General features: G+C 44.2%; 2 protein-coding genes across 2 annotated transcripts in view; both read right to left on the bottom strand.

Annotated features, from left to right (window-relative positions):
* The window catches only part of BRWD1 (bromodomain and WD repeat domain containing 1), a 43386-nt gene extending 30491 nt beyond the window's left edge, over nt 1-12895 (bottom strand). Inside the window, exons 1-15 of the mRNA XM_039729371.1 lie at nt 12483-12895; nt 12301-12359; nt 12125-12154; nt 11884-11943; nt 8611-8761; nt 7646-7744; nt 7280-7440; nt 6849-7070; nt 5390-5490; nt 4753-4823; nt 3598-3698; nt 2942-2982; nt 2131-2229; nt 627-777; nt 70-204 (exon numbers count right to left, since the gene is read on the bottom strand). Coding sequence (XP_039585305.1) covers nt 70-204; nt 627-777; nt 2131-2229; nt 2942-2982; nt 3598-3698; nt 4753-4823; nt 5390-5490; nt 6849-7070; nt 7280-7440; nt 7646-7744; nt 8611-8761; nt 11884-11943; nt 12125-12154; nt 12301-12359; nt 12483-12540 — 1539 coding nt within the window. The 5' untranslated portion in view covers nt 12541-12895. The remainder of the gene's footprint in view (nt 1-69; nt 205-626; nt 778-2130; nt 2230-2941; nt 2983-3597; nt 3699-4752; nt 4824-5389; nt 5491-6848; nt 7071-7279; nt 7441-7645; nt 7745-8610; nt 8762-11883; nt 11944-12124; nt 12155-12300; nt 12360-12482) is intronic.
* Nucleotides 12896-15630: 2735 nt separating this feature from the next.
* On the bottom strand, nt 15631-20312 carry HMGN1 (high mobility group nucleosome binding domain 1). Its single transcript, XM_039729491.1, has 6 exons — nt 20174-20312; nt 19952-19984; nt 19814-19843; nt 19662-19712; nt 17768-17899; nt 15631-16527 (listed from the first exon to the last, which is right to left on the bottom strand). The coding sequence occupies exons 1-6, from the start codon at nt 20186-20188 to the stop codon at nt 16480-16482; spliced, it is 309 nt and encodes a 102-aa protein (XP_039585425.1). The 5' UTR covers nt 20189-20312; the 3' UTR covers nt 15631-16479.
* Nucleotides 20313-20332: the final 20 nt, after the last annotated feature.

Genomic DNA, 20332 nt, shown 5'->3' with positions numbered 1-20332 from the left:
AGTTCCTTAAGCTGGTAGTGAACACACTGCTGTGTGCTGAGAACAAATGGTGTTTCAAGAAGCTCTTACCATGTTAAAATAATGCTTTGTTTTGGTGCCTTTGGTGATGTCCCAGATGAAGATGTTGCCATCGTGGCCTGCAGACAGCATTATCCTGCAATCAAAGGGATGGGTCTCCAAGACAAACACTTCATCTGCATGGCCCTGCAATGGAAAATTGCACATCTCAAACAAGGGAAATCCACATCAGCAGGATATTCACAACAGAGCCCAAAGCCTGTGCTGTGCTCCCTGGAAAATTAAACCCCAGGCAGCCACAAAGATTTGAACATTCCAAAGGTAAAAATTTTCTAGATTCAAGCAAGAGCTGTAGAAATATGAAGCTTTTGCCAAAGGATGGTGAATGGGTGAGTTACTACACAATACTTTTATTTATTCCACATTCATTTGTTCTTTTATTGATGGGGCAAGCAGCAAATTTTGATTAAGAGAATTCCAAGGAACACCCCACTTGCTGTACCATCCATACAGAGCTTTCAGGACTAATCAGCTCTAATTATAAATTCAGCATGCACGTGTCACTGCAATTCCAGGAAAATCTTCCAAAAGCAAGGAAAATCCCATACCACCAAGTCATGGAGCAACTGCCCTGTAGTGGAATTCCAAACTTTCAGCAGGTGATTATTCACAGCCGTAACAACATAGTTGTCATTTTGGTTCCAAGCTATCATGGTTACTTTAGGCTTCATGAATTTGTCTTCTTCTGCACAAGTGTCACTATTTGAAAAAAGTCAAACAGGTCAGAGATGTGTTTTATATTTTAATGAGCCCATTTCTATATCAAAATACAATAACCTGCTTTCCTGTGTTAATAATCAAGCAACAGAAAGAAAGTGAAGAATTAAATTCAGGTTGAAACTCTTCTCCACAAAATCCTTTATTTAAAGCAAACCTGGATTTTTAGATTTTAAAGGACTTGATAATCTCTTTCCCATTTGAGATGCAAGGCAAAAAGGCTTTCCTTTTTCATGGAACTTGGCTCCTCTACAATTAAGAGTCCTAACAGAAATCCTGCAAAATTTTGGACTTTTGACAGTCAGCTTTTCCAACAACTGATTCCAAGCCAATCTCTACATTAGCTCAGCATTTTTTAACCAGTCCCAACAGAAACCCAGAAAAGATAACATTTTGTTTTAAACTCAATCTATTCCCTTATTCTCTCTCTAAAATAGATTTATAGGATTCTGTAACACTGCCCCTCAGCCTTTTTCCAGTCAATCCAAGGAATAAGTTTTCCTTGAAACACCTTCACATGGGATTATCTTTATTCCACGTACAAAGACTCTCAACTACACAGCCACAGTCAAACCTCAAATATTAATAACTCCTCCTTTGTAAAATCAGGTTTCTTTTATGGTCTTTTTCATCACAGGAAAAGCCTGAAATCACCCTCCAATAAACTGGTGTACCAAGGTTTGGCTTTTTATTTAATCACCTACAAACTATTTAATTAAAATCTCATTTAATCACCTACAAATTAATTTCTGTTCAGTGGAAGCTTACTGAGCTTCTGTCCTCCTGTAAATCACTCCCCCTTCAGGTTTACCCCACACCATGTAAGATCCTGATTTTTATCTCTAATAACATTATTCAGAGTGGGTGCCACCAGCATTTCATTAATTCACTTTTTTAAAGGCAGAAAATGGGAATAGTCAGCAAGATCAGTCCTTGGGGAAAGCCACCTATTCCATGTCATAACCTCTCCTGCAAATAGGTCACCACCTACTTTACTTTTACTAATCTAAAAATATTTCTCCTGTGACACACCAGGTGTCAGACTAAAACCCAGAGAGAGAAGATAGATTCTTTATGTTATTTCTTTTCCCTGAAAAGAGGAAATAAAATTAACTTGGTACAGAGCACATCTGAGGGCTTTCTGAACACTTAGGAATTTATGAAAGCACAGACTCAAACTCAGCAAATGTTACATCACCAGAACACTCAACTCACCCCTCCCAAGACCACAGAACTTGACCAGAATGCTGCTCTCACTCTCACATTTCAGTAACTGAGTTTTTCAATCTTTCTGAATTCACACAAAGGAAACCATGAAATGAACACTTCACCCACCCCAGCAGTCGATCAGACATATCCAGCAAAATGCTCCTCCACTCTGCCTGCTCGAAACGCCAGATCCGAGCTGTTCCATCTCTGCTGCCACTGATGAACCTGAGCAAGTTTGGAAAATTCATTCATTTATCCTCCAAAAAATCGGCTTTAAAGTATGTTTACAGTTAGACACCACCACAGCATAGATTTTTAGCAGACTGATAGAAGTGAAATCTTCAATTTGTGTTCAAGAGAATTCTTTCCATTAGCTTTCTTTCCAGAAAAGCAGGGAAGAGTTTTTCTGAAGTGGAAAACTGAATAAAATTGTCAAAGAATGAAAAACAGAGAAGCAAGTTCCAAAGTTTAACTCAATTCACAAAGTCATCCTCAACTCCTCCTCAGTACAGGATTTTAATGTGTTTTAAGGAAATCCGGAGTTTCAGATGCTGAAGTAGAGGCAAGAACAAATCAGATGAAAAGGTTTTAATTTATTTTTTACTATTTTCACTCGTTTTTCCTATTTCCTATACAATACTCAGGGAAATTGAAAGGAAAGGAGGAGGAAAAGGAGATTTATGAAGCCACAACTACACTGGGTACATGGGAAAGTGGTAAAATTCCTCCAGGTAAATAAAACTCCAGCCAGGCAAAAAATATCACCTAACACAGACCAACAGAAAGCTGGAAGAGCTGAATCTTAATTATGCTCCTGCATCAGTCCAAAACTTCCCTTCTGAGCTCTAAATAAGGAGATTTTTCTTTACATCCAGTAATAGATTCTTAATTCCAAAATTATGTATTTTTGGCCATATTTCAGCATTTTTCAACATACCTGTCCCCACCATTAGAAAACTGAATGCTGTCAACTTTGTCCTGTAAGAAAAAGTAGAGTTTGTTAGAAATTTTATTTTTTAAACAGGAAATATGTTTTTTGACAATTCAGAGTTTAGTAAAATCTGAAATAATGAAAAAATAAAATGTTGTGTTATTTTAAGAGTTTTAACTGCATGGCAAATAAAGTCTAAACACTGCCCAGAATTCACTAACCATTAAGGTACCAAAAATGCATCTTTTAAAACCTGTCTGAATTAAACATGAAGGATTAACAGATTAAATAACCTGGCTGACAACTGAATCATATCTAAATATATTTCTAATACCATAAGCCAACTACAATGGTGAGGAATTTGTAGTTCCTACTCCTACTTACACTTTCCTTAAAAAATAAACAATTATTCCCTTCTATCACAATAAAAACTGCAGAAAAGCAGATACCACACTTTGTTTTAGAGTGGAAAAGTCTCCCCCTACATAAATAAAAAAGTACTGATCAAGCCTTATCAATGCAACAAAAATAAAGTCAGATTTTGTAGCAAAGGAAACATTAATGAAAAGAAAATTAATTAAGAGCATTGCTAAAAACCCACTCGTAAAATAATCTTGTGACTTCAATGCTGCTTCAAATGAACTAATTAACTAATTACTTACAGCATGACTTTCCAATTCAGCTATTTTCTCAGGTGTTTCAGAGCCAAAAAAATACATCCTGATGACGTGGTCAGTGCTGCCAGTTGCTAAAAACATCCCACCTGTAAAAATCAAGCAATAATTAACCTGCTGTGGAAGAAATTAAAACAGGTCACCTCCATTTCTCAGAGGCCTGGTTTAAATAAAAAAAAAAAATCCCATAACTATTTGGAGAATGGCACATTTTTTTATGCTCTTCCACTGACACACATGTGGAAGGAAATCCCTTTCTTGCCCCAGAAAGTGTTATCAACCATAGTAAAAATAAACTGGTGTTACAAAGATTTTAAAAGGTATCTTTAGGGCAATAGTGGAATTTTTAACATTAAACTTCACAAAGCAGCCTTCAATGGTGGGGAATATGGCTCTAGATAATCAGAATTATGTAGATGGCTCTCTCTGCAGTTTGTGCCTCATTTGTGCCAGTGAACTGCATCAAAATTAGGCTGAAATGTGAGGAAACCAGTCAAGTGAAATACACAGTGTAAGCACACCAGTGTTTAGCTGAGGTGGCAGAAATTCCAAGCTCTGCCTCTTAAGTGCAAAAAAACCCCAAAACCCAAATAAGCAAAATATCAAAAACACCCTTCCAGCACAAGCCAGGGGTCTGTCCTGACAATGTTCACAGGCTACACCTGGACTCGCTTTTTATTTGTGAAATTCACATGAACTGAGTGAAAGAAACTACAAGGCAGGAAAGAAACACATTAAAGATCCATTTCTGCATCCTCAGGAGGAAGATCTTTGTGAGCACCCCTGGCACTGGGTCAGGAGCTCCTGCTGGCAGCACCCACCTCCACTGCTGCTGACTGTGGGAGAACCCATTTTACCAATCCTTGCCATAATAAGGGAATTAAAAACAAAAACTCCTCTAAAGGTAGATAGAAGCAAACAAGACATTAGGTGGCTTTTAGCTCTGTGAAATCACCAATGTCTTCAACAGTCTTTCAGTGTTAGCTAAGGGAAACCCCGTGATTTCATCATGTCACAGCTAACAGTGCACATCTGTGCAATTATTTACTCACACCTGCAGGTTTTCCCCTTTTAAAGCTGTCACAATCAAGTATTACAAGAGAGGAAAGAAGAACTCACAAGGCTGAACTCCACCTGACTTACCCACACTGAAGGAAGAACAAAGCATCTGAACCCCTGGCCTGGGCTTCTCTGTGAACTTCACTGGCTTGGTGCTTAAAAAGAAAAGATGTTTGAAATAGGCCACACCATCCTAAATTTGGCTTTTAGCAACACTTCAAGGCATAAAGGGATGTTTCTTTAAACATGGATCATTTTGTATCGATTACCATGATGTGGACCCAACACCAGACACACACTGATCATCCTAGAGCTCTTCTTGGTAGTAATTAATTTTTTGGTACACAGAAAGAGTAATCACATACTGAACACTTCAAACTATCCTGAACATCATATCCTAAAACTACAGGACTTTTGGAAAACCAACACCACCACCAAGCTTTATTATATTTTCCAACATATTTACATTTCCAGCCAGTTCTGCTGTCTTACTTGTGTACTTTTAGTGAAGAAAGAAGTTAATACATTTCCCAACTAATCTCCCAAGTCAATGGAAGAACATGAATTTGTCAAGGATATAGCTGGTGATGCTGCTTCAAAATAACTACTGAATACATGATTTGCACAGCATTTTTATAACCACAAAAACCCAGTGGAGTAAAAACCACCTGATTCATTTTACTCAAGCCCAGAATGGAATAAAGGTTAACCATTCACATACTTGAATTTCATGGAATCTGTATCCCACTGCCAAAAGCAAACAGTTCCATCTGCCCCAGTGGAGACCATGTATCTCAGGGAGCCTTTCACCATGGGACTGAACTGCAGAGAGGGAAGCAAAATCACACACAGAAACATAGATTTAAGATCTGTTCATTAACTTCGCAAAAAGTTAACATAAAAGGTTGATTCATTTTGGATTTTTCACCTCAAACTGCTGGAGCAGTTGTTGGTAACTCCTTTTTGGTGCTTACAAATAATACCTCCCCTAATTTAAGGTAAGATGTGGTCTGTGTTTCAATGACTGTGTTAAAAAAACCCAATTCCTTCAGTGGTTTGGGTTGGATGTTTTCACTGACCACAACCATTCACTGAAAATCCTGTCAGTGAATAAAACAATGAGCACAGCAGACTCAAAAAAGGGAAGTTTGAATAGACAGGTGGAGTTTTAAAATAATTAAGCAGAGCATGAAATATGAGATAGTTTGAATGTGTAACTTAGCATCATACATAATTTTATAGGAATTTTATGGGAATTCCTCAGAAATAGATCCTTAAGACATGAATCTGTTGCTATACATAGAGCTACCCTTAAGAAAACTTTACAGACATAACTTTTTAAAATTGTTCATCAATTACTGGCATTGGAAAGCCATATAATTTGTACCTAGTACAATTATGGTATTATTAAGAAATCTTAAATTAAAAAATCCACACACTGCAATAAAAGAAGCACCAAAAGTATTTAGACATTAAGAAACCAAACTAAAAAATGCAGTGAATGCCACAAAAGTGCAGGTATGAAGATTACTCTCTGAGGCAGCACCTTTGAGAATAATTCAAAATTATTTGTTTGTACTGAGCTCCACAAGCCACTCTTCACCTCTCAAGACAAGCTGTTGGTCTCACTGGAAAACACCCCAAACCTTGATAATGAGCTGCTAATCTCTGTGTTAATTAAGGAATTTAAAACCAGATTGAATCCAAGGGACCACCAAGAGCACATCATGTATCAAACCACCTTCAAATTTAAATACACATGTTACACCTTTGTGCTTCCAAAATAACTCCTATTTTTGAGATTAAAACAAATACCCACATCCCAGAAGTTGCAGGAATAATACACTGGATCAGAACACATTCACACAGAACAGCAAATCATGTCTCCAGTAAGAGATAACAAGAGGACAGGACAGTTCCCAGAAATTCCCTTTTGTCCAACAACTCAAGTGTTACACACAGTGATCTTTAAGTGAAGAAGAATTCCTGTCATTATCTTCAGTTAAATACTTAGGAATTCCAGAGACAAAGAACTGACTTGTTTTTAAGCAGGTTTATCCTGTGATTTGACTTGGTTTTGACATGAATATTTACACATTCAGATTTCACTACTCCCATAAGCAGCCACAGAGAAATAATTCCAGTTTTTAATATGCAGGAACACTTCAAAAGCCCCATACCTGCAATGAGGTAATGGACCCTGTGTGCCCATGGAGGACAGCAACTGGTGCACAAGTCCTCAGACACCACACTCGGATCATCTTGTCACAGCTCCCAGCTGCAATCATGGTGTTCTCATAGTTCACAGCCATGTCAGAGATCTCTGCTGAATGTCCTCGTAAGGTGGCAAACAATCTGCCATTGTGGGTGGACCAGATCTTCACCAGACAGTCATCTGAGCCCTAAAGAGAAATATTCATTAAGGACAACTTCTGACATGCTTCTGACCTTTAATTACAGCAAATCGTCCCACTTAGCACAGTGAGGGAATTGCATTTTACCAGCACTGATATTTATCTCCAGAAGTTTCAGCACAACACCCATTTCCAAGCTCTTTTCCTTGCATCATTTAAAACTATATTCAGAGTTGGATGTATTTTCATCAACTTACAGTAAATATTCTGTGTCCAGTCCTGTCAAATGCAACACAATACACAGAAGAGAGATGGCCAAGGATCCTCCTGTGCATCTTGCAATGCTGGTACATACTTGCTGGGAATGAAGTGCTGAACTTGGCATAACCAGTTAATTGTTTTGCTCGAAGCACTTCCACTGGAACACAGAGGAATCACATCATGTTTCAAACAGGTCTGTTCTCAAACTTGGGTTTATTCAATTGCCATTAATATTAAAAGGCTGTTAGAAATGACTTTCAGATTTCATAAAGTCAGTTTTTGTTTCTATGCAGTTTTTCTGTGTGTAAAGGCAGTGTTTTAGGTGTGCTCAGCAGCAGTGGGGAGAGGTGAGAGGAGCTTACCAAGGTTGGGTGGGGTGCCATAGTTCACAGGCATTTCAGGGGGCCTGCCTCGATGCAGAGCAGCAAATGCAGAGCCCTTCCAAACAGTGTTCCTGCAATCTGCAACAACAGTTGAACTTCATCATAAATACCTTCTAAAAATGCCAAGGGAGCTGCAGTTCCAATACACAGCAAAGAGCCCATCTAGTCTGGTCTCAAACACAGGACTGAGCCCATCAAAAAACCAGGCACCAACTGCCCCAAAGCCTCTCATAAACAATGAAAAGTTAAAGAGAAAAATACATTTAATAGTAACAGAAGGAGAAAAAACCAACACAACCAACAACCAAACTTTGAAAGCACTCCAGAATGATGGTACCCCTGCAGTTCACTACACTGAACTAAAATTCCAACTGAATTTTAACATTTTCCTGAATAATTATAAAGGAATGTAATGAACAGTTAATAATATGAAGTTATTTAATGAGATGATCTCAAGAACCTTTCAGTAACTAAAGGGGATTTACAGGAAAGCTGGAGAGGAATTTTTCACAAAGGCTTGGAGTGAAAGGACAAGGGGGAATTGCCTCAAGCTGAAGGAAAGCTGGAGAGGAATTTTTCACAAAGGCTTGGAGTGAAAGGACACTCAAGCTGAAAGAGGAGAGGTTTAGATGGGATGTTAGGAAGAAATCCTTCCCTGGGAGGGTGGGCAGGCCCTGGCACAGGGTGCCCAGAGCAGCTGGGGCTGCCCCTGGATCCCTGGCAGTGCCCAAGGCCAGGTTGGACACTGGGGCTGGAGCAGCCTGGCACAGTGGAAGGTGTCCCTGCCATGGCAGGGGTGGCACAGAGTGATCTTTAAGTTCCCCTCCAACCCAAGCCACCCTGGGATTCCAAGAGGTCACTTCCAAAGTGTCAGTTCTGGCTTTCTCACACTATTCCCCAAATCCCAGCTCTGCACACATGACAAAACAAAGAACAGATCCTACCTTTTGCTGTGCGTAGCAAGGACTGTCTCCCTGCCCCAAGTAAGGAATTCACTCTGGAAATGCTGGGTGGGATCTCCTTATCCAGGATAGGGCCAATTCGTTTGCAAATTTGTAATAAATGATCTGGAGCCACATGTTTGTTGGACAGCACCTGACAGAAATTCAAGGTTTAAAAATAAGGATGGCAGAGCCAGAACAGATGGATCTAAAAGCATTAATATGCACAGGTGTATTTGCTATTTTTTTTAAAGTTCAACTTACAGAGAAAAAACAATTTTGTTAAGCTCTGATCTAGTAAATTTAGTGCCAGTAAATTCTGATCTAGTAAACTTCTCTGCAAGCTAGGGAGAGCTGTAATAAAAATAACTGGAGTAAAGTTACTCCTGCACATCAGTATTTTATTACTGCAAATTTGCAGGAATCACCACTGTGGCACCCACATGTAAGGCACCCTGCACTGAGTGTCTTTGCCCAATTCACTCTATGATCTGTACTAAAAAGAAGAAATAAAATCCCAACCCTCAGAACTCAAGATCAGGCAGAATGTGGTTGCAACCAAGCACAAGAATTTATGCAGCTACTACTGGTACTTGCTCAGTGAACTGCAAACCAGCAGGTTTGAGTACAATCTCTCTGGAAACAGTTTCCTTGAAGAACCAGTACCACATAACCTAAGTCTGCCCTACTTCCTCAAACCAGGATCAAACCATTCATCCCTACACTCAGCAATGACCCCACACTATCTGCATCAAGCAACATAAAAAAAAATACACCCCCACACACACTCAGATGTCTCAGGCAGGAACAGATGTGCACGGGTTTTGATTCTTTTTCCCCCTTTTCTTTCTGGGAGTTCAAGCTAAAAAATCCTTATTCTTATCAAGAACCACAATAATGGAGAAGTTAAAGACACAGAGTGAGAATTTAAACAGCCTTGAGCAGAGCAAACCATCAGAATCATAAACTGAAGCTGCTGGGGAGGTGTGAAGCAGCTGGGATCGACAGCCCCACACTTCCTCCAGTGTGACCTGGCCATGAAGAAGCCAGGCAGCCCCAGCAGCCAGACTGCTCCTGCAGCAGCACAGAATTCCCAGCCAATCCTCCCAGGAGAGGCTCAGGGCCACACCAGCTCAGGTATGTGGCCTCCTGCCCAGGTGGCTGAGAACACAGGCAGAACGAGCTGGTGCTGCTGATGCTGCTCCCTTGAGCTGCTGAGCTGGGATGAGCCAAGTGTCCCAACAGGGCTGAGCTGCTCACACAGCAGTGGCAATAAAAATAAAAATAAAAATAAAAATAAAAATAAAAATAAAAATAAAAATAAAAATAAAAATACCACACGCTGCCAGAAAGTTGCCCAAATGCACACTGAGCATTCAGAAGGTACAATTTAAGCACTTGTTTTTAATAGTGAAATGCAGGTATAAAGCTTGTGGGGCACAGGTTGTATTCCTGGCAGGGTGGGAGGAGGTAACATCAGTAAAGTAGTTCCCATTACCCCACAGGCAAATCTGTCCAAGCAAATCAGCCCATCAGATGCTTAAGGTTGATGCTAAGAAACATATCTGGTAGCCCAAAGACTAAAAGATGCAGTTTGACAGAATTTCTTTATCAATTTTGACTCTTGAATTGGTATAGAGCAGTACCAGCCACAAGATCCAGGACACAAAGGTCAGCCTGCTTTCTGCCAAACACTAAAACCCTTTTTGTTTGCATGCCATCAGCAATACGTGTATTTTCTAACATATTTTCTAAATGCAGCCCTTGCATACACAACCTTGCAATTCCTTTCTTTTTGAAGTAGTTTTGCTGAGATTTTGGAAGGAACAGTTATTATGAAGATTTGCAACTCCATGCTGAGCAAAGTGGAATAGAAGTAATTGCACCACATGACTGCATTTGTCTGTGGTCTCTGCAAATTCACAGTGAGACCAGTGGGACAAGAGGCTCCCAGAGCCCCTCAAAAACCAGAAACTAAAACCCTGAGAAGATTAATTTAGATATTCTGAAACACTGTGCAGAGATTTCCTTTAAATTCTGCAGGAAAAAAGAAGTAGAAGCAGCACGTGTTAAAAGTATTAGTTTGACAATTGGATATGCAGAATAATCACAGTTAAAAAGCAGCCCTGAAATCAGAAAAACACACACATGGGATCTCCCAACACCCTGCCAGAAGAAATGGGGTAAGAAATCAACAATGAAGCAACAAAAAAACCTCCCAACAATTCTTTCTAAGCTTAATCCTACTTTCATCTTGCCTAAATTCAAGTCAGAGCTTGAAAATATTCCTGTTTAGCAAGGCCAGGCTTCTTAGTGACTGAAAAAAACTGACCTAAAACCTTCTTTGCTCAACTGACCACACAACAAATAGAGGAAATGGAATCACACTTATCATTTCAAGCAATACTTAAATAACTGAGAAAGTGTTTTAAACAACACTTCATTCTTTCTCTATGCAAATATGATCCTGAGATCTTTAAGTGCTTCACAAGAGGGAGTTCACTGCAACAATCAGTCAATTAACCCAGAATGCCTGAACCTTAGGTGGGAAAAAGCAAGGACAAACAAGTCTTTAAAGGAAACTCGATCAAATACAATAAAGCAGGATAAAAACCACACAGGGCAGAGCAGGCACCACCAGGACATCACCACTTTGCCACTTAAGAAGCAGCAAAATTAAGCCCCAAAACACAGCTCTGGCTTCTGTAGAAACAATTCAGAACACACCACACCAGTGGAAGGGCACCAGAAAGTAAATTTTGTGGAGAGATCACCCCCATCTTTGCAGCCCTTTAGAAACAAAGCCACGACCAGCGAGGAGCCGGCGATGCGAGCACACTCACAGTCGCCACAAGTGCCAACCCTCGGTTTCTGAGCAGCGATTTCATTTCCTAATCTGTTGGAGGGGGCTGAAAGAAACCAACCAGAAAATAAATACCGACAAATCACAACGTGCCTCACAACCGGGTCCCTGGAACTCCGAAATGAAACCTCGCTGTAGATTGGCTCCTGCCTGCATGTAGGCAGTGGCATGTACCACTGCACAACGCCAAGCTCCACCTCTGCTATGTAAACAATATCCTCAATTTAAACCACCGCTTGTGTTTTTGTTAGTCTGATGTAAAGAAATTAAAGGCCTTTTTTAAAGTAACTCCAGTGCTCAGAGCCAGGATGGAACAGGAAGATGAAGATTTGGGCCTACTCTTAAAGGTAGAGGGTCTAACATCAATGTCATCACGGTAAATAAAAGGGGTTTTTAAAAGAGAAAAGTCTCACCAATTCTTCATAACTTCTATAATGCTCATTTCCTTGCCAATCCAACCTTTTGGGAAGCAACTAAATAAAGGAAAAACAAACGGAAAAGCCGTGAGCGGTTAAAGGGGAAAGGAGGGAGTACAGACCACATCCAAAACAATGTGTGTTGAGGGGGGGGAAAGTTGAGACAGCGGCAGAAACTTGAATGACTTGCAAAGGAAACTTTTGACTACAGCAAGATTTCATCAGAGCCCACACAGACCTGGTGCTGCTCCAGCTCCTGCACCAGCACCTGCAGAGGGAAGGGGAAAAACACAAGAAGTCAGGGACAAGCCACGATTTGGCTCCTCCAGAGCGGGGGGCGCGGCTGCTCCCACCTCCCCCCGACCCTCAGCGGGCAGCGCGGGGTGCCCGCGCCCCGGCGAGCCCCGGACTCACCTCCAGCGCTCTCCTGCAGGGCCCGGTGCTCAGGAACCGGGCGATGAGGAAGTAAAGCTCTGTAAGAGACACGGCAAGAGACGCGGGGGGATGAGCCGGGGGGCGGCCGTGACCCATCCTGAGGGGGGGGCAGGAAGATGGCGGCACCGGCGGCGCCTCCTCACCCCGGCCCGCGGTGTTACCTGATTCAATGAGCGGCAGCGACGCGCCGGAGCTGGAAGAGGCCGCAGGCTCGGCCATGGCGGGCTGAGGGCGGCGGGCCCGGCTCGGCACGGCGCTGTCAGCGCCTCCCCTCCTCCCTCCCTCCCCTCACGGCCGCCCCCCCGCTCCCCTCAGCGCTCCCTCCCTCCCTCTCCCCCCTCAGCGCAGCCTCGGCGGCGCCGCCGCCATCGCCGCCGCACCACCCGCCACGGAGCCGCCGTCGACACCTCCGCCGGGAGCGCCCGCGGGGGGGCGGCGGAAAATAGTTCCCGCAGTACCGGGCGCTGCGGGCGCGCCGAGGGAACAGCGGTGAAGGCGGGCGGCCGCGGGGAATATACACGAAGGGAAGCGGGGTGGGTGGCGGGGGGGATGGCGGGGAAGGCGGCGGGTGAGGAGAAGGGGAGGAGGCGCGGAAGGATCGCGCGAGGCAGGCGGCGGTGACGCGCACGGGGGCGGGGCTGAGCGCGGCGAGGCGGCAGCGCTGAGGGTGGCGGGGGAGAGGCGGCGGCCGCGGGGCTGCTCCGGGCCGCGGGGGAGCCGGGAACCGCGGTGTCTCGGCCTTCCTAGCCCGGGACCCGCGGCGAGGCACCGAGAGCCGGTTCCAGGGGCGATGCGGTGACGGAGCGGACGCTGTTTGTCGTCAGGCCAGGGCCTTTGCCTCGAGTGCCGTGTGCGGCTCTGGGTCCCTCACTGCGAGGAGGATATCGAGGGGTTGCAGCTTATCCACAGAAGGGATCGGAGCTGGGAAATGGCTGGAGGATTCCTGAGGGAGCTGGGAAGGGGCTGAGGCTGGAGCAAAGGAGGCTCAGGGGCCCTTGTGGCTCTGCACAAGTCCCTGCCAGGAGGGGACAGCCGGGGGGTCGGGCTCTGCTCCAGGGAACAGGGACAGGAGCAGAGGGAACGGCCTCAGGCTGGGCCAGGGCAGGCTCGGGGGGAACGGGGAGAATTTTTTCCCTGGAAGTGTGATGAAACATTGGAATGTGCAGCCCACAGGTGCAGGAGGTGTTGGAAGTCGCCATTCCTGGAGGAGTTCAAGGAACGACTGGACGTGGCTCTGGTCGTTGACGAGGTGTTGATCAGTCAGAGGTTGGACTCGGTGATCTCAGAAGTGTTTCCCAAGCTGAATGGTTTTGTGATAATGTGATTCAAAGTGCACTGCGCCGTGTGTGCTGTGGCTGCAGAGATTCGGGATCATCGAGGCTGTGTCCGTGTCAGGGCTTGGGGCTGGCCCAGCCTCCTGCTGTGACACCGCGGGCACCTGGGCATCCCCAAACACCAGCTTGGGGCAGGGCATTTCCCACACCACAGCACTGCTCCCTCGGCATCACCGAGCCAAAAAAAAGCAGCTCTGCCCCCATGCCTGTGCCACCTTGAGCCTGGCTCCTGGAGACAGGATTTTGGGAACCTGTTGGAGTGAGTCCAGGATGAGCAGAGGGATGGAGCAGCTCTGCTGGCAGCAAAGGCTGGCACAGCTGGCATTGTTCACCTGCACAGGAGAAGCTTTGGGCTGAGCTCAGAGTGGCCTTGCAGGGCCTGCAGGAGCCCCAGGAAAGCTGGAGAGAGACAATTCCCAGGGGATGCAGGGACAGCACCCAGGGAATGGCTCCCAGTGCCAGAGGGCGGGGCTGGATGGGATCTTGGCAGTGAGGAATTGTTCCCTGGCAGGGTGGGCAGGGCTGGGATGGAATTGCCAGAGCAGCTGTGGCTGCCCCTGGATCCCTGGCAGTGCCCAAGGCCAGCATGGACACTGGGGCTGGAGCAGCCTGGCACAGTGGAAGGTGTCCCTGCCATGGCAGGGGTGGCACTGGATGAGCTTTGAGGTCCCTTCCAACCCAAACCATTCTTAATCTTTTTTCTTTCCCACAGTTGTTCCCTTGCCATGCCCAGCATGAAAGTTGATAAAGACAGCAATGGCTGTACTTGTGTTACATTTTAAATCCCAGCTCTTTGCCTATTTCATTCCCCACCTCTGCTACCTCAAAATGGATTTTTAGAACCTTGAAGCAAATTACTTTAATGTCTCATTCCCTTAACCCAAACAACTACTAGTAATATACAAAGACAACAAAGTATGTTCCAAGAAACAAGTTTTGTTCTCCTGCTGTTGTATTTTGGATCAGATTGTGTTCCATTGGATATAAACCTGCATCAGCTCTCTCCAGTCCTTAGCTGAAGAATAAATCTGGTATCACACAGGACAAAGTAATATCAAGAAGTTACAATAAATTAAGCAGTGGGTAATAGATGTGAGGGAGATGCTCAAAGTGCACAGGATCACAGACCCAAAACACATGAACAACAGACCTCCTGTAAAAGCAGGGATGAGTGGTTATTTTGGGGGATTTTCCTGCAAGTTCATTTAACCTATTTAACTGGTGGGTTCAGCTTGCCAAAACCAGAGAGTAAATAATATCATGGAGCTAGATCATGTTACTATTACATTAAACCAAGAAATGTGGTACCTGGAAGGGGATGTTGGGGGAAGTGAGTTATAAAAGTTGCATCAATTTCCAGTTTTGAAATACCCAAGAACTTGAAGCCAAAGCCAGGTGTGCTCTGTGAGGAACACAGGAGCAGGGCATGGTCTAAGGTTGGGAGACTTCCTATAGAAAATTTAAAGTTTGCTAAAGTATTGAAGAGGTAAAAATGCTAAAATTCTTCCTGAAATGACACTAGTGATTAAGAAAGCAAGTTAGAGGTGAAACTAAAGTGGCTTTTTAAAGAAACAACTGCAACAATTTGAAAAATGCACTAAAAATGTACAGGAAGCAGGTACTGGGCTTGCAGGTGTTACTTAAGAGCATAAACAAGTTCTGGGGTAAGAGGGAAGAAACCCAACAAAGAACAAACGTTACTGTTTGAGCTTGGCTCCTCCCAGGACAAGCTGCCGGTTGTCTGGCTGGCATCTGACACTTACTAATTATTGACTTTTTTCAAAGCAAACAGCAGCAGCACAAAGCTCTCAGCTTTCAAACTGCAAGTTTAGATCAACACTGCAATTCTCCACTCCCTGAACTGCCACCCATCTCTTTAAAAGTACAGTTTTGACGCTCTGAAGGACACAGTGAAAAATCCAAACCACAGCACTCGGGTTGTGAGTTCACAGTCAATGCAGGAGCTATGGAAACATCCTTTCATAATCAAGATTTATTTGGCTTTTGTTTGGTGATCACAAACACTATCAACAATTTTACAATTGTTTTTATTCACAGAGCTTTTTTTTAAATCTAAAAACTAATTCTGTTTTTTTTTCCTAGCACTATTTCAAATATTTTTCACTCAATCTTTGTAGACAAGCTGTCCTTGAAAACTAGATGTGAAGTTCCAGTATCTCAAATATTGACACAACAAGTTCCATCTGCCAAGCAGAAACTTTTACTTAAGACAGTATTTAAAGATAAAAAATAAAAGTTTCCAATCTTTTGCATCACAGCTACAAAGTTGTTGGAAAAAAATAAAGCTGCAACTACCAAAAATAACTTTGTCACTGATGTACATCACTCAGCAAGAAATCCACCACTAGGGAGCAGTTTTATTAGGTAAGCAATTCTACTGATGGTACAACCATAGAGAAAGATAAATAACTAAAATGTTAAGACATTCTCAACACATCATTATGAATTCCAAAGTCTGATCTGTGTTCTGCTTCATTTTATAGGATAGAAAACTGTCCCTTGGAGTCTGTGGAACGTGAGGTCTAATCACAGCCTCAGTGCCCTCTCCTTAATTAACACACTGTTAATTTCTGGTTTCATAGAAACAGACAACCAGTACATGATTTTACCACTTAAAAAAAGCATTTACACTTATCTAAATATGTAAAAAAATGGGTTGAGTCGGGATTCTCTCCTTTTTAAAAACGTGTTTTCTAGAACTACTAAAAAACTTGCATTTACAAAATAGTTGATAAAAATATTCCTCTGAATTGTACAAGAAGAAAGATTTAAGGACCACCAGTTACAGATGTGGGAGCAGGTGTCACTCAGACTTCACTTCTTTCTCTGCAGCTGCATCAGGTGCTGGGGTCTGGAAAGGGAAAAAAAAACCAGAACATTTCAGTTCAGGAAGTTTTTAATGGCTCTGATTAGTTTGGAGTGGTTTTAATGCACATTAAACCCTGCACAGAATAACCCTGACTTATTCCTGCAGATTTCTTTTAGATCATGACCTGCTAAACCAAGCTGTCACACAAAGGCTCCTCAGATCCACCAGGATGTTGATTTGTTACTAAACACATACTGCAAGGCATTTTAATTTTAATTGGATTACTGCCTTTATGACAGAAAAAAACAGCTTTTACAGCTACAATTAATATGAGGTGTTTAGAAAATCCATGAGGTAACACTTCATGCCTTTAAATTTCACTGCCACACTTAAGATAGTCTACAGATCTTAACCCTGTTTTATTTAATTCTTAGCAAACAATAACATCCAACAGGGCAGACTCTGCCTCTTCTAGACTTTGGTATAAAATTACACCTGGAATTTTGGGTGGTGTGACCAAGTCATCATCCATTCCCTGTAAATTTACATAATCTCTGCACCAGTGAACTAAAGGGACCCCAGGTGGGAATGCTGCCAAACTTGGTTCCACTGCTGAAATATTACAAGCACAAATTAAAAACTGCAATAATGCCAAAAATTGAGTCAGCTGAAGAATTTGTAGTTAGAGCACAACTTTTTCACACTGCCAGCATGCAAATGATAAACTGTTACCCCAGAGTAAATCCTCCTGCTCACTGAAGTACCATCCTGTACCTTCCCTGCCCAAAAACCCATCATCTACCTAAAACCAAAATATTCCATGGAACTCCTGAACATGTTTCTGTCACAGAAACCTGATGTCACTGCCACCAACTCCAGGCCCATTACCTGTTTGTGTTTCATCCCTAAATCTGTATCTGACTATGTCTGCATTCCAGGAGTGCAGTACAGAGTGGAGGATGCTGTAAGTGGCCTGATCTGTGACTCCAAAAAGTTCAGCCACTCTGGCACTGTGGTGCAGCCAAAACTCACCTGGCACAGTCACTGCTCCAGCAACAACAGCTCATTAATTGTTGAACTTTGTCCCTGCACCAACCTGTCCCTTCTCCCAGCAGGGTCTGTCAATGTCACCCCAACTTTGCCCAAATCAACTCTGGGTTTTCACTCAAAATTCTTTCCAGGCCCAAGCAAAAGTATTTCATTTCTCAAGAAACTTTTTTAGGATAAAAACCCCAAACTTCTCAGTAACAGCAAAACCCAAACCCAGCCCTCCAAAGTTCACCTCCTCAGTTTTAGCTTCCCCATTTTCTGCAGGCAGGTTGTCCTTTGTCTGCTCCTGGTTTGTCTCTTCTGTCTGTTTTCCTTTAGGCCCCTTCTTCCCCTTTGATGGAGCTTTCTTGTCCTCAGATTTGTCCTACAATGAAATACATTTCCAGTAAGTCAATTGTTATAATCTTCCAGGTAAACCTTGAAAATAATAAAAAGCACAGAAAACCAAGATGGATTTGCTAAGCTACCAACAACTCCTGATAACCCACTTATAAAATATTTCAGAATTACATAATTGTAACATACTGACTTCTATGAATGCCAAAATATATTTTTCTTCATTAATATTTATTTTAAAAGCCCACCAAGTAACTCCATAATGAGCAAACTTCTCACAACTGGAAGAAACACTGTGAGGAAAATTTTCAAAACTGTTGATGCAAAAAAAAAATTTTTTGATGAATCAAATAACAAATCTTTGACTGTTAAATAATAGCTTGAAGTAGTTTTAAGCAGAAAATCAGATCATATATCAGTCAACATCAATGAGCAGCAGTATGTACAGATGCATCACAGACACTTAAAAAAAACCAAACAAAAAGGAAATTACAACTCTGTAGCATTGGAAAGCTTCCCCAAATTCTTTAGGCTTACAGCCCTGAGTGGGAACACTGATACTCAAACCACCAAAATGAAGGTGGATTCCTCATCAGTAACTGCTCAAGAGGATTAATGCAATGAAAACATCAGGAAGTCTGGAAAAATTATGAGTTTATCTCAGAGAATCACAGAACAGTTTGGGTTGAGAGGGATCTTAAAGATGATCTCATCCAACCCCCAACACCTTCCCCTGTGCCAGGTGCTCCAAGCCCCAGTGTCCAACCTGGCCTTGGGCACTGCCAGGGATCCAGGGGAAGCATGGAATTCCATCCCAGCCCCTCCCCACCCTCACAGGGAGCAATTCCTGCCCAATACCCCATCCAGCCCTGCCCTCTGGCAGTTTGAAGCCATTCCATGTCCCTCCACCCCTTGGAAATTGTCTCTCCATCTTTCTTTTCAACTCCCTCCAGGTACTGAAAGGTCACGGTGAGGTCACGCCAAAGCTTTTAATCAATACATCACAAAGAAAAGCTTATGATGACAAAGGAACACTTAACACAAACAGCAGCAAGCCAACAGACACAAGGCCTTTTTCAATTCTCCCAAAAAACCAAAGAATTTTACATCTCACTTATTTTCACTCTGAAAGCTGTGCTGAAAAATTCAAACATCATGCAAACCCACCTTCTTACGGAACACCAGAAAGCTTGATCACATGAACGGAAGCACATATGGTTTTTAAGTGGCTAATACAATTTTTTCCCTGTCCTAACACACTGCTTTAAAACATCAATAGGTGTGTTTGATCCCCTCTCATTACACAGATGAAATACAACGCTATGCACAGAATCATTGCGTTTGGAAAAGCCCTCCAAGATACTCCAGTCCAACTTTAACTGAGCACTGCCCTGTCAACCAGAGCAGAGCAAACAACATCCAGGCCTATCCTTGGACACCTCCGGGGATGGTGACTTCACCACCTCCCTGGGCAGCTTTTCCAATGCCTGACCAGCCTTTCTGTGAAGAAATTCCTCCTGATGTCCTAACACAGTTGCTTTGACAATCAGGTAGTTCCACCCAATACTAAACCACAATGTTAACACGCCTGGATCCGTGCCCACACTTCCATGCAATGCCTGGAGCTTAACAAGGATCTACAGCCACAGTGATGGAATGTACCTGTAAATACTGGCAAAATCACATCAAAACAACGCTTCAGCCAAGTTCCCACAGGGAACAAAACCATTCCAGCACGGTGCACCGAGGGCACCCCCTCCTCTCCCTTCCCTTTTCCAATTCTCCCTCACCTTTGCCGGTAACTTCTTAGGTTTCGGCTCTGCTTTGGCAGGCGCGGGTTTCTGAGGAGAGAGAACGAGTCAGGCGGGGACCCAGCCCTGGGCACCCGCTGCGGGCACGGCCTCCCGCCCACCCCGGCCGGGCCCCGCCGCTCGGCACTTACCGCGGAGAGCCGCGCCGACCGCCCCTTGGGCTGCGGGGGGAGACACACACACACGGACACAGACACAGAGAGAGAAGGGCGTGAGGGGCGGGCGGGCCGCGGCAGCCCCGCCTGCCCGCCGCCCTGCCCGCTCCTTACCTCCTCGGGGGCGTCCCCGTCCGCCACCGTCACCTGCAACACACACACGGCTCGTCAGCGGGGCGGCACCGGCCTCTCCGCCCGCCCCTTCCCGGTCCCGCCGAACCCCTCGAGCCCCCCACACGGCCCGGCCGGCCGCGCCACGCGGCGCACGGGGCAGGCGCCGCCCGCTCCCCACACGCCCCCCGCCCGTCGGCTCCGCTCGCTGCCGCCCGCCCTCACCTTCCTCTTGGGCATCTCGAGGCTCCCGGCCGCGTCGGCTGCGGCTGCTGCGAGCGCTGCTGCGGCCGCCTGCGCGCCCCAGCCCCGTCCCTCCCCTGCCCGTCCCTGCCCTGCCCATCCCAGCAGCGCCAGCGGCGCCGCGGCAGGATCCAGCCGGAT

The sequence above is a fragment of the Passer montanus genome, unplaced genomic scaffold (assembly GCF_014805655.1).
Source record: "Passer montanus isolate IOZ18808 unplaced genomic scaffold, ASM1480565v1 scaffold69, whole genome shotgun sequence".
Lineage (NCBI taxonomy): Eukaryota > Metazoa > Chordata > Aves > Passeriformes > Passeridae > Passer > Passer montanus.
The sequence above is the reverse complement of the archived record's forward strand: the minus strand, read 5'-3'. Positions and strand labels throughout refer to the sequence as shown.